Source organism: Enhydra lutris, unplaced genomic scaffold (genome assembly GCF_002288905.1).
Source record: "Enhydra lutris kenyoni isolate GAN:26980312 unplaced genomic scaffold, ASM228890v2 scaffoldscaffold13, whole genome shotgun sequence".
In the NCBI taxonomy this organism is placed as follows: Eukaryota; Metazoa; Chordata; class Mammalia; order Carnivora; family Mustelidae; genus Enhydra; species Enhydra lutris.
The window spans coordinates 26,105,602-26,118,155 of NW_019154097.1; the positions used below are offsets into that span (position 1 = coordinate 26,105,602).

Consider the following 12,554-nt stretch of genomic DNA (forward strand, 5'->3'; position numbering starts at 1 on the left):
AAACAGGCTGTGAGTTCCTCTTCACCTATGTAAAGGACATGATTGTTTATAGCATTAAATGTGACAATGTATTGTGTAGTGTTTGGCATATACAAGTTTGATGAATGAAAAACAAATTCAGTGAGCCCGGGGGGGAGGACCAGTGATGATGGAATCCCCTTTGTCAATATCCCTCCTAGAGCGAGGTACAGGAAATGATCACGAGGCTCACCGCCCATTATGACAGGTCACGGACAGAACAAGACTATTCGCCTCTCGTTTGGACTCTACCTCTATTAATGCAGCCAAGGTAACATCAGCATTTGAGGCCCTTTCTTTGGACAGTCTGTTAACTTAGCTGCTTGCAATCCATTAAAACCCTAAGTCTGTCTCCAGTTACAAGGAGACAAATAGGATTGTGCCCATTTTGTAGGGGGGAAAAACTGAGGCTTACACGTTAGGGGCTGAGGTGATGCCTGAGGGTATCTTCAAGGATGTGTGGAGTCAGGCTGAGGGGGTGGGAGACGGGCACTTCAGTCCAGGAGACACGCACAAAGCCTGGCTCGGCAGGGGAAGAGGAGGTGCCTCTGGGCCGTGAGGAGTGTGGGAGGACGGGGCCCTTCTGGGTGGGGGCAGACGTCCCACCAGTGAGGAGCCCAGAGAGATGGGAGCTGAAGGCCGGGGTCAGACAGGGGAGGGCCTGTATGCCACGGAGGAGCAGGAGCTCGGTCTCTCACCCTGCCTTGTCCACAGAGACCAGATGGATGCAGGAGGCTTGGAGGCCCACGGGGGAGGCTGCAGCCCTCACCCCGGTCATAAGGAGGAGGAGGAGGGAGGGAGAGGAGAGGACAGAGCAGAGAGGTTAAGGAGAGAGCAGGGTACACTTGGCTGGGAAGAGGCAGCAAGAGGCCAAGGACAGCCCTGGGGAGAGGGGAAGGGTCGGGGGACAGGAAACTCCCAAGGGGGGAGGAGAAAGGATGGATTAATATCCTGATCTCAAAGATGAGAAACTGAGGCTGAGAGAGGTCAGATCCCCTCCCCAAGGTCGGGCAACAGGAGACCACGGAGCCGAGACACGGGCCACTTCTGCACAGCTTGCCTGGACCACATCCTGGTCCGTCTCCAATGCAAGAGCTGCCCACGGCCGGGTCCCCAGGCCACCTGAGGGCGGGACCCCGAGTCAGCAGACCCAGTAGGAGTCCCAGCAGATCCCCAGGAGGCCACCTCAGGCCACTGTCCCCCTGTCCCCCTGCTGCCCCGGCATCAGCCTTTCCACAGCAGCAGCGAGAAAAGAGCAGGGTCGAGAGGCTAGGCCCACCTGCCATGGAGCTGCTCTGGGTCCTCATTTCCAGCCTTTTTCTCCCCACCTCCTCTTCTCTGGATTTCTCCTTCGTCTTCCTTCAGGCACCACAGGTTCCCCCACACTGAAACTGGGCCCGAATCCTGGGTCGCTCATATCCAACTTCACGCTTGGTACCCTGAGCGCAGATCACTACCAGGGGGTCCTGGTGGCCTCTGTGCCTTTGCACAGGCCGTTCCCTCCACCTGGCATCTTTCCCCGTCCCCTACCTGTAACATCCTGCATTCTTTGCAGGACAAAGTTGGCGTCAACACACTTCAGCGCTGTCCCTTCTCCATGAATGAGGCCACACCATAGCCATAGCCGGACCCAGAGGCACTGACACTCCTGTCCCTCGCCCTCACCCACGTGTGTCCACACACAGCCCCACTCAGTCAACTCAGCAGTTCCCGAGTCCCCCAGAGTGGCTCAAATCCACCCCAACTCCCTGCACCTGGCCTTGCCCAAGTGAGGACACTGGCCTGGACACACGCCGCAGTCTGCCCCCCATCCCAGGCCCCTGGTGCCCCGGTCCCTCTCCACAGCTGGCTCCACCCTCCCCAAATTCAGATCCCTCTGAGTCTCCTCACTGCCTGACATCCTCTCCAATGAAGCCTGACCGCCTCCCATGGCACCTCCAACCTGTCCTCTCTCTGTCGCTGACCAGATCCCAAGCTCCGGCCAGGCCAGCAGACCACACACAAGCCTTTACCAGGCTGTTTGCTCTGCCTAGAAGCCCCTGTTCCTCCCCTTTCCACCTCACAAACCCCTGGCACCACAGAGCCCCCTCCTGGTCACATCTGAGGGCTATGGGGAGACTCCCTCCTGGGCACCCGTGTTCCTGTCACTTATCACCACCTCCCAGAGTTGATCGTGTGCTAGAAGGTGAACGTCTCCCACCCCACCAGCCCGGCAGGAGTCACACACATTCCAGGTGAACCACCAGCCAGTGGCCTCCACCACCACTGGGCCTTGTCAGCGTCCATGGCCCCCGACCCACGGTCACGCTAGAGAACCAGGGCGGACTGCTCTGTTTCCATGTCATCTGCCATCACTGGCCATGCAGTGCTACCACTGCGTGGCCACAGCCACACGTGGTTCTGTTTGGCAGAAGAAAGTGGCGCCAGTACAAATAGAGGGTCTAAGCCTGAAAACCTGTAATTAAGCCCTTATGTAAATGCCTGTTAAGAAGGACGTGACTACGTGGGAAGGTGTCCCGTTGCCACCGTGCATTTACTAAGGTGGGGCTCAGGTAGGAGAGGGGCCCACCATGCCCAGCGAGTCCCCCTGGGCAGAGGCAGGGCAGCGGCCTCCCCAGAGCTGGGGTCAGATGGACAGAGCGGGAAGGGCAGGAGGACGGAAGTCCTAGAGGGGTGAGCGAGAGGCAGCTCCCACTCCCCATCTCCTGTTGGGGATGGAGAGACGAAGCCCCAGCCGGGGATAGAGCTGGACTTGGGATCTGCTGGCAGGAACCTTCTGGACACTGCCAGTGTGGATCCTGCAGGGGTCGCCCCGGGCCATCTGGGCACTTGCCATGCTGAACCACCCACACACAGCATGCCGGGGGTGAGGGGGGCCTGAGCTCCCAGCTCTGACTACGGGCCACGTGACCTCGGGAGGGCCGCCCCGGGACCCAGGCTCTCTTCTGGAAAAAGCGGCATCTCCCCCACAGGTCTGTCCCATGACTGCATGAGATAATGTTTTAAAGACAGCGTGGCCCCCAGGTGCCCCCTGAACAAGGCTTTCCTCTTGCCATTTTTACTCATCTGTTCTCCCCACCAGACTAATTTCTTCCAAAAGGACATCAGAGAAGCCCTGGGAACGTTTGGCGACTGAATATGCTGGCTCCCCTGTGGCCGGCACTAGGGCTGGAGTGGGGAGCAAATCACACCGGTCTGTGCCTTCACCGACCTTCTAGCTACTGACAGGGAGAGGCATAACCCAAAAAACGACACGCGAACAATCCAGTCACAACAGTGGCTATGTTCCTGTGAAAGGGAACCACGCTGAGACAGTGTGTAACAGAGGTTCCTGATGGAGAATTCCCTGACGAGGCTCTGAGGCATGAACAGGAGCCAACTAGCCAGAGAGACAAGAAAAGCCAGAGATGTTGATGGAAGCATGTTAGGCAGATGGAAGCATGTGCAAAGGTCCCGTGGCTGGAGAGAGGAAAGCCGTATGAGGCTGCAGCATAGGGAGCTGAGAGGGTGGGCCGCTGGAGGAGAATGAGGAATGGACGGGACTCCATGCACCAAGGGCCTACAGGTCATGCTAAGTGCAGTGGGAAGCATTCAATGTTTTAAATAGAGATAATATGATCAGCTTTGCATTTTAAAGAACCCCTCTAGCTGGGATATGGGGACATTTAGGGAGGGGAGGGCTGGATGTGGGTAGTCCAACTAGGAAGCCAGCAAGTTATCCAGGCGAGAGATGATGGTCACCTGAACTAAAATCGAGATAAATGGAGAGAAAGGAGACAGAGTGGTCATGATTGTGGATGGAATATGGAGGGTGAGTAAGAAGGTGGTGACAAGGGTGACTCCAGCATGTGCAGCTACCCCAAGGCAGAATCTTCTCTGAGATAAAGGAACAAGCAAACCCCAGTGATGTGGCCAGCGTCTGGGATACGGTCAGCCACACTCTTTACCTTTTTGCATCACCATCTTGCAGATGATGGAACGGAAGGCAGGTTCTACTCGGACCCCGAAGGCCAGGGCAAGATCCTGGGTCTCCGGACCTGCCCATACCCAGCCCACCTGGCGCCAAGAGTGAGTCGGGAAGGTCTCCTCTGTGGCAAGAGGTAAACACGTCTGGCCCTAAGGCAGAGCCTGGGTTTCTCAGAAGACAGGATGAGTAATTGTGATAATTGAATTTTTGAGTTAGACTTAAAATATGGCCAAGATTGAAGAGGCAATTTGGCAGGGCCGGCAGCCCCCAGGCAGGTCTGCCTCCACAATGCTGAGAGCTTATTAACAAGATCACTCTTCCTCCCATTCCCAGCCCCTTTACAAGTGGTTCTTGGGGCTGCTGTGTCAGGAATTCAATTGTGGGTCTCCAGGGCTCCTCTCGAGTCACCAAGAGACGTGTTGTTGGGAAGGATAGTGAGAATACTTTGGTTTGGAAGGTAAAGAAGGGCTGCAGTTTTTTGAATAGATAACATCCTGGGGAGACAGGATAATCCAGAGGACAGGACAGAGAACAGGTTTTGAGACTCAGGTTCAAATCCTTGCTCCCGCACTTACTAAGGGGACTCTCTCCCTTCTCTCATTTGTGAAATGTGCAGGGTGGTGCAGATTAATGAGATCAGGCGGGGGGCACAGCCACTGCTGTTAAAAGTGGGCACCGGCCTGGGAGTGTGGGGATTACCCTCGGGGCTCCCGGCAGGGAGGTGGGCAGGTGGGCCAGGGTGATGTGAGCAGGGGGCTCCCAGGTGAGCTGCAGGCCCTGTGCCCCTCCCCCCTCCTGCTCCCTCTCTCTATGTTTAGCCCCTGCAGCTGCGGCTCTCAGGTGCAGCTCCTAGGCTCACGTGGTGATTAATTTCACCACCGGGGAAATTGACACAGCCTCCCTAATTCAGCTGCTGGTAAAATTAACTCACCAGGGACAATGGAGCTTTCTCCAAGGTCCAAATTGTCCTTATTGCAGTTTGTTCTTGGCCTGAATCCAGCCCAAACAAACCAGGCTGCTCCTGTACCCCCCAAAGAGGAGGGAGGGCCTTCACCAGCCCAAGGTTGAGAATATTTTGCCCAAATCTAAACTGAGCGGCAGAAGTCTACTTTGCTTTGGGTTACTGTGTTCGTGGACGCTGCGGGTGACTAAGCGGATAGCCAGCCAGATTCCCAGAGCTCCTGCCTCTGTGGGCCATGCTCTCGGGCATGCCTGGGTTTACCAACCAGATGGACCTACGATGTAGCAGAATCCAAGGTGGATCACCTCAACCCTTCCAGCTCATGCCCTTGCCAATGACCAAGCTGTGCCCACGGGCTGGGCAGTAACCGTGTGCAGGGCACTGTCTGTACCACTTCCCCTGCTGGTTCAGCTGAACCCAGCTCTGACCTGCAAGCCTCGCCTGGGCTCTAACCACTCACTGATGACAGACTCCCCATCCCGCATGCGCACGCACACACACACTCCTATGTGCTTACATGCATCTGTGCACATCAGCCACGTGAATGCAAAGCGGTGCTTCAAAAATCTGCGTGAGACCAGCCACCGAGAAACACCGAAGACTCACTGATTTTTGGGAAAGGTCTTATTGTTCAGCAAGTTCCAAATTTTGAGGCTCATGACTGTAACCAGGACTGGGCAGAGGGGGGACTGCCGTTTCACGGGCACAGAGACTGGGAACGAAGCGCACCACCTGCGACGAGGCACCAAGCCTCCTGCTGCCTCCCGGGGAGTGCGCTGAGCCATCTCGTGTGCAGACGGGAGCTTCCGTGGAGGAATCCATTTGTGCAACTTCTCGAAAAGAGGGTTACTGCGTTATTTTATGGCGAAATCTGAGTTTTCACACACTGTTATGTATTAAAATAAGGCACATCTCTGCAAATATTTGTCATGAAGAAAGCTCCGACGACAGGAACCCAGGCAGAGCGGGTCCCTCTGACACCCCCTTGCCCCGCCCCCGTACTTCATGGGAAACCAAGGCCAAGAGGCAGGAAGACCCGCATGAGTCCCTGCCCCCCAGCCGGGGCTCCTGCCACTCCCCATGCCCCTGGTTCACACAGTTACCTCAGTCATCGTCGTGTCCGCGGGGCTGCGGGGCAGCAGCGAGAATACAACAGGGTGGAAAAGGGATTCAGACATGGGAGGCAAGACTCGAGAAACCTGGCAGGAGGGGAACTAAAAAGACAAGGAGCCCAGGGGTAGGCAAAGACCTCCAAGAGGTCAAAGCAGAGGAGGGGACAAGGAGCAAGCAAGCTGACGGAGAGGAGGCGATGGTTCAAGGGCAAAGTGTGAGAATGAGCGGGTGGGGAGGAAGGGCAAGGTGACGTGTCCCCCACACGAACACTGAAGTCTGCGGGACGATGGCCGGCATGGGCCCAGAGGGAGGTGGAGTGGGGATTCACCATGCTCCCAACGGCAGGCTGCTCTGAGGAAGACTGCCTGCTCGCTGGCATGGAGGCAGCACGGGGCCATGAGGCAGAAGGAATGGAGCTGAGCAGAGTCCGTCCTGCCGGCAGGGCTGGGCACACCTGGGTTGCCAGTGCCCCTCTGGGGCATGGCGGGCTTCTGGGGACAGGGCTGAGCCCCACCCAGTTTACTTCCCGGGGCCATCACGAAGCTCAGGACAAAGACAGAGGATGAATAACCACAAAGGTCGATGACAAGATTGGAGCAGACCATGAGGCAGTGTTATGGGACAACAGAATGGAAAGATCACTGTCATCTTGGGGACACTGCAATGACAAGTCCCCACTCCGGACCTCGCTTAGATCTCTCCTCCTTGGGAAGGCATCCCTCAGGGGACTGCCCTGGGACGAGATCGCGCACTGCCCAGCGCAGGCACCGGAGCCTGGCTGTGCCACGGGGCATCATTCCTCTCTGGACACCTGAGGGACCTTAACGGAGAGCCTGGGAGGCATCCGAGGGCCATGCCACTCCTAAGACCCCGGCCTGTCCCACTCTGGAGTTCAGGACCCGGGCTTCCAGGTTCTGCACGGAGTCACTGAACCACCAAGTCGAAATGACTCATTCAGTGAGGTCCCCCACCGCAGAGCTGGCTGAGCACGAAGCCAGTCTGAGGTGGACCCAAGGCCGCCAGAGTGAGGCCACAGCCCCGAGGTAAAGGGTCCAGCGCCCCAGAGCTCCGGGCCTGCTCGAAGTCTCGCAGCCAGGCACCCGAACGCTGTCTGATGACGCCCCTTAAACCAACTTTAGGAGAGAAAACACAAAGTGGAAAGCAGATTTCCTTCAGCCAGACAGTCTTTTTCTTCCCTCAATAAATCGAAACCACACTTGTAACAAAGCCACAGCGGGAGCTCAGTGGGAACCACAAGCTTTATTGGCTGGAAATTCTCCTCAGGAGCCTGGTCGGCTGGGACTGGATGTTCCTGAATGGGCACCCCCGGGCCTAAGCTAGGAAAAGGGAGGGAGAAAAGGAGTATTTTAGGTCCCATGGAGGGCTTCTGAAGTAAGATCCCCAGCAGAGTTAAAGGCGGAACTGTTACTCTGAAACTACTTTCAAAGACACACTGTTTAATCACTAAATATTTACAGAACCCAGCACCGATGAGATCATATTATATTCCCTCATTCGAGAGATGTTTATCAAACGCCTACTACGTGCCAGGTGCTGTTTGCTGTACTTCTCACTCATAAAAACAGCAAACAAACGTAATAATTAGAATAAGCCCTGAAACCACGCCATGACAAAATGAAACCTTTTATGTGCTGCTGGCGGAAAAATGCAACTGTTTGTGGAGGACCTGCGTCCTGGTGTCACCTTCAGCTTCATTTTTCAAAAGAAGTCCTTTCCTGCCCTGTGCCCATCCCCCATGCCCCAAATGGGCTTTCAATAACAGAACTCAAAGGGGCATTACCTCCAGGTTTCCTCTGGCCTTCCGAAGGATTTTGTGGGTTACGACCACTGAGAAGAAAGAAAGAACAGGACTGTTAGACACAGACGCTCAGGGAGACGGTGTAAAGCCAGCTGCAGGGAGGAAGCACCCCCTGAAGCCCAAATGGGTCAGGAAGACGTGTGGACAAGCCCGAAGCATCCAGACCCGAGAGAGGTGTGCAAGGCTCCATCCACCCATCACAAACTCCAAGACCAAAGAATCCATGCGGGACCAGAGTCACCTCTTCGAGGTCATGCTAAGCCACAGGCTCACAGCAATACCAGCCCATGTTACAGGCCGGGCAAGGCCTGCGGATGCCCAGCCCCACCACGTGGGCCCAGGGCTCATGTCTATGGGTCTGAGAGGCGATGGTGGGCAGAGGCCTGTGCCTAACTGGCACCCACATGCTTTGGTCTCCTAGGCCCTCTGGAGGCACAGCTCTGGGAAGGCGGTCTGCCTAACTCCAAGCAAGCCCATGTGCCAAGGCTCAAGGCAAGGGTCACAGGTAGTTCTAAAAAGTCAATTTTTACCCTTAAAGCAGGAATTTGAATCAGTTGGGGGAAAGCATGAACTCTGGGCATTTTTTCCTCCTTAGGTGTCCTTTAGCTGGGAGAAGAACTCGACATGGTTCCCTGGACGGGAGTATTCCAGGGATTCCACGGATCAGATGCTCTAAGCTGTGTGCAAGGCAGATGCCCAGTGTATCAGAAGCCCTGGGAGAAAGCAGCGCCTGCCTTTCAGGGCAACAACTGTAAAGTGAGACCACGTCCTCCCTGAATCCTTCTCTTGTCCAAGACATAGACCAGCAGTGGTGGGAAGGCCGCCACTGAAGAGATTCCTGGCCCAGTCAGGGGTCCGTTCTAAACATGCCTCAGTGAGGATCATGAAATCCACGGGCTCCCCAGGTTAGACAGAATCAAGGTTTCTGGAACTGGGCCCTTGGCCAGTGGTGCCCAAGGATGAAACAGACTCCCCATCAATGCACACACGGCGCAACTCCCCAATGGCTCGTTCAGAACAGGAGCCATGTGGTGGCCTTGGGAAAATATTTATTTCTTGCCTCACAAAAAATTTCCATTGAAGTAACAAAGTCTGTTTGCAATCTGTGACACCGGGGTGGGCGGGGGGAGAGGGAGGAGAAAGACAGCCAATGTGGGCTTCATTTTTAACTGGCCAAATTCGGTTTCAGAGGTGCTGTCTCTCTGCACCCTCCCACCCCCCCGCTCCAGGGCAGGGGTTCTGCACCTGCATCCGGGGTTATGCTTAGGAGGGGTCCTAAATCCCTGGAAACTACATGTGGGTCTTTGCATGTGTCTGGGTAGATGCGTTCTGGAGAGAACTCCTACCTCCTCCGAGACTTGCGAAAGCGCCTGTGACCCAGAAAAGATTAGGTACCCCAGGTGTGGAGGTTTAAAATCATACCAAAAGGGGACCAGAAGTACCAAAAGCACAAGACTCCCCATGAAGAATGAAGGCTCACCTGCCCCAAGTGTGAAAGGGCCTCACATCTGAACGGTACTGCTCACCTGCCAGAGCCCGGAAATCCCTGCGGCCAGGAGAAGCCCAAGGGACAGAGCAGTAACAAGCTCATCCCAAATCCAGGCATGCCCAGTGCTGAGGCGGGACTCGAACCCAGGACTGTCCAACTCCACGCAGGGCTCCCACCTCAGCAGAGGGCTGACAAGGAAGACACCAGCTTTGGCGTTAGTTCGTGACAGGCAGCTTGCCAACTGTGACCTCAGGGAATACTGCAAGCCTGTCGGGACAGCATCCCTGGGTCGGAGGCTGGAGGAGAAGCCATGGTTCCCAGTCAAATGACAAGGGAATGGCAGAAGTCCTTGGGTCTCACTGTGATAGCTTTCCTTCCTTTCCCCTGCAGACTCTGGGACCAGACGAGGTATTCAGCTTGACCCAGGAAGGGAGGGGGCAGAGGAGGGGACACTATACCCACTTTCGCTTCATCCCTCAGAGCCAGGAGCAGACCTGAGGCTGGCAGGGTTCAGGGCATCTCCAAGGGCCTGACTCACTGGGAGGAGCTGAGCAGCCTGGCACCGGAGTCAGTACAAGCCAGCGTCGGCCACCAGCTGGGTCACCTTGGGCAGCCCCTCACCCGGCTCTGAGCTGAGCGCTGAAGGCACAGAGATGGGTGACGTTGCTTCAGTGGGGACAGTGGTCTGAGACTTTTGTGGTTCTATGAATGGTTTGCCACCTGTACACAGAGACTCCAGTCTGAACTCATGGGAAAAAGGAGGCAAAGAACTAGCATTTGTTGGGCACGTGCTCTGTTCCTGAAGAGAACAGTAAAGTTTAGGTATCATTACCAACCCAATTTACAGATAAGAAAACTGAGGCACTTCTTACTAAGTTGTGATTAGAACCCAGGCCTGTCTGGCCAGTCCGAGTCCTCTGGGGTTACAGTCTCTGGTTAGAGATGAGGAATCAGAAGGTCAGGGAGTTGGAGTCATTTATTCCAGGTCACACAGGGGTGCAGAAATCTGATCTGTGCTCACTAGGACTCCAGGATCCCTGACGTGGGGCTCAGAGGCGGGACCCGCCACGGAAGCGTGCCCATCTGGACCTACTGACACTCCCAAAATCTCCTCACCGGCATGAGAGGTGAATTTCACGTGCCCCGTGACTGTTTAGGGGCTGCCACAGAGAGACGCCACTGTAGAGTCCCGACTGTCCCTGGACTTGGCGGCTGTGCAAAACTGCCACTTCCCATCCCTGCCACTCCGGGGCTCTAACCCAGTGCTCCACAGCTGCCTCACGCATGACCACAACCGGCACTGTTCCCCAGAGGCCCCGCCAGTACTTCTACTCTCTGAGTGATGGGAAGCCCAGGCCAGAACCCCGTGACAGCCACCACTCGGACAGAGCTGGCTCCTCCGTCTGCCCAAACCATCCCCTCCCCTCCATGCCCCAGTCCTGCCAAGCATCCCTGCTGTCATCAGGGAGACCGCCACAGCCCCTACAGACGTCTCTCTGCCTCCTGGCCCCTCCCTGCTCAGCCACAAGGACCTTCTAAGATGCAATGGACCACATCGGCCCCTGCTGCTCATTCTGGAGTCTGTCCACAGGCCCTCTGTGACCTGGTCCCTATTTAGCTCTTTTGCTTTGTCTCTCAGAGCAAATCCCCTGGCATATCCTAAGTACATTCCTGAATTCAGTTCTTACCCTCGAGGCCACCTGCCATAATCCTTTCCCTACCCTCCTCTAACTCCTACTCGTCCCTCAAGACCCCATCAGTCAAGAGCCTTGAACCATCTGAGGCCACTGGGGACACACTCAGTGTGTTTCCCTGCAGCTGACTTCTGCATCTGCCCATTAAGTAGAGCTCTGTGCTGGCAGGAACCAGCCCGTTCACCTCTGTACCCACGTGGGCAGGGAGGAGCAAGTTAGCACCTGCTCCAGGACTGAGCCTCCTTCTTCCGCAGTTCCAACTCTGCTGGTCTCGCAGAGTCTGTTTTCAGAAGGTTCCTGGGTTGGGGGGTGGGAGGGGGAGTGGCTAAGGAGAACTCCTACCTGACAACCACCTATGTTCTGTGCTGCTCAGAAATGCCCCAGAAATGTAGGCCTTTGATAAGAGAGTAGCACGGGGCAGGCTGGTGGCTCCAGAGGAAAGCACCATGGTCGGCGGCCCTCCCAGAACAGGGACAGGGATAGGGGACAGCGAGGCTCGGCCAGGGCTGTGATGCCCATAGGCACAGGCAGAAACTAGGCAACTGCCACTCCTCTAAACACTCGGGGTACGGTAGTGCTGCAGGTTTCTACTGGGGACAAGGATCTGCTCCCACCATCTCCGAAGCTCCTGGATCAGAACGAGCACTGACGTTACAAATGTTATTTAGCCTCTCTGAGCCTGAGTTTCCGTATCTGCCTTGAGAAATATTTCTCAAAACCAACCCCTCCCCCTGGAGCCTTGTGGCCTGGCCAAGGCCCTCCTTCTGGCCTGCCTGGACCACTGCAGCAGCCACCAGCAAGCTCCAGTCCCAGCGACCCCTCCCGCCTCAACCTTCCACCTGCAATCTTATTCCAGCCACGGGAATGGGCGTAGGCTTCTCACACACAAGACCGTCTTTCTTGCCTCTCTGTGTCTGTCCATGCTGCCCCCTTTCCATCTGACCCACACCCACTCCTTCCTGAAAACTCAGCTCAGCTGTCCCTGTGTCCAAGAAGCGGACCCTCCAGGACAGAATGACGCTCTTCCCACGCCCCTCTCAGTGTTCCCTGAGACCCTACCCCACACACACTCCTGTCAAAGCACACGCCATCACCTGTCTCCCCAACAAGATGACAGTGGCAGCACGTGGCCTCTCCGCTGAGGTCTGTTAAGTGAATTTGTTTGTCTGCAGGTCAGAAAGGACAAAGTATGAAAGGAAACCCATAAATAGGAGGCAGGATGACAGGTGATCTGGGCTCCCAAGTGGGTGTCCAGGACGGGGTTTTTAGTTCTCAGAGGCGTGAAGTGGTCAGACACGGCGGCCCGCCCCCAACCGCTCACTTACGCTGATCAAAGATGACTTTTTCCTGGTGCTTGCTCAGCTGCAAAAGCTTCACAGAGTTTTGCAACTTCTTTTCTTGTTCAAACAGCTTTTTGTGTAGTTTGGTGATCTCTGCCTTCATTTCTCCAGTCTCAAGAGAAAAGGAATTGGAAAAATGAATAAAGAATACAA

General features: G+C 55.7%; 1 protein-coding gene across 1 annotated transcript in view; it reads right to left on the reverse strand.

The window, feature by feature from the left end:
* Positions 1–7,300: 7,300 nt before the first annotated feature.
* The window catches only part of LOC111145669 (CDK5 regulatory subunit associated protein 2), a 168,643-nt gene continuing 163,389 nt past the window's right edge, over positions 7,301–12,554 (reverse strand). The window contains exons 36-38 of the mRNA XM_022500755.1: positions 12,387–12,506; positions 7,861–7,907; positions 7,301–7,396 (exon numbers count right to left, since the gene is read on the reverse strand). Coding sequence (XP_022356463.1) covers positions 7,340–7,396; positions 7,861–7,907; positions 12,387–12,506 — 224 coding nt within the window. The 3' untranslated portion in view covers positions 7,301–7,339. The remainder of the gene's footprint in view (positions 7,397–7,860; positions 7,908–12,386; positions 12,507–12,554) is intronic.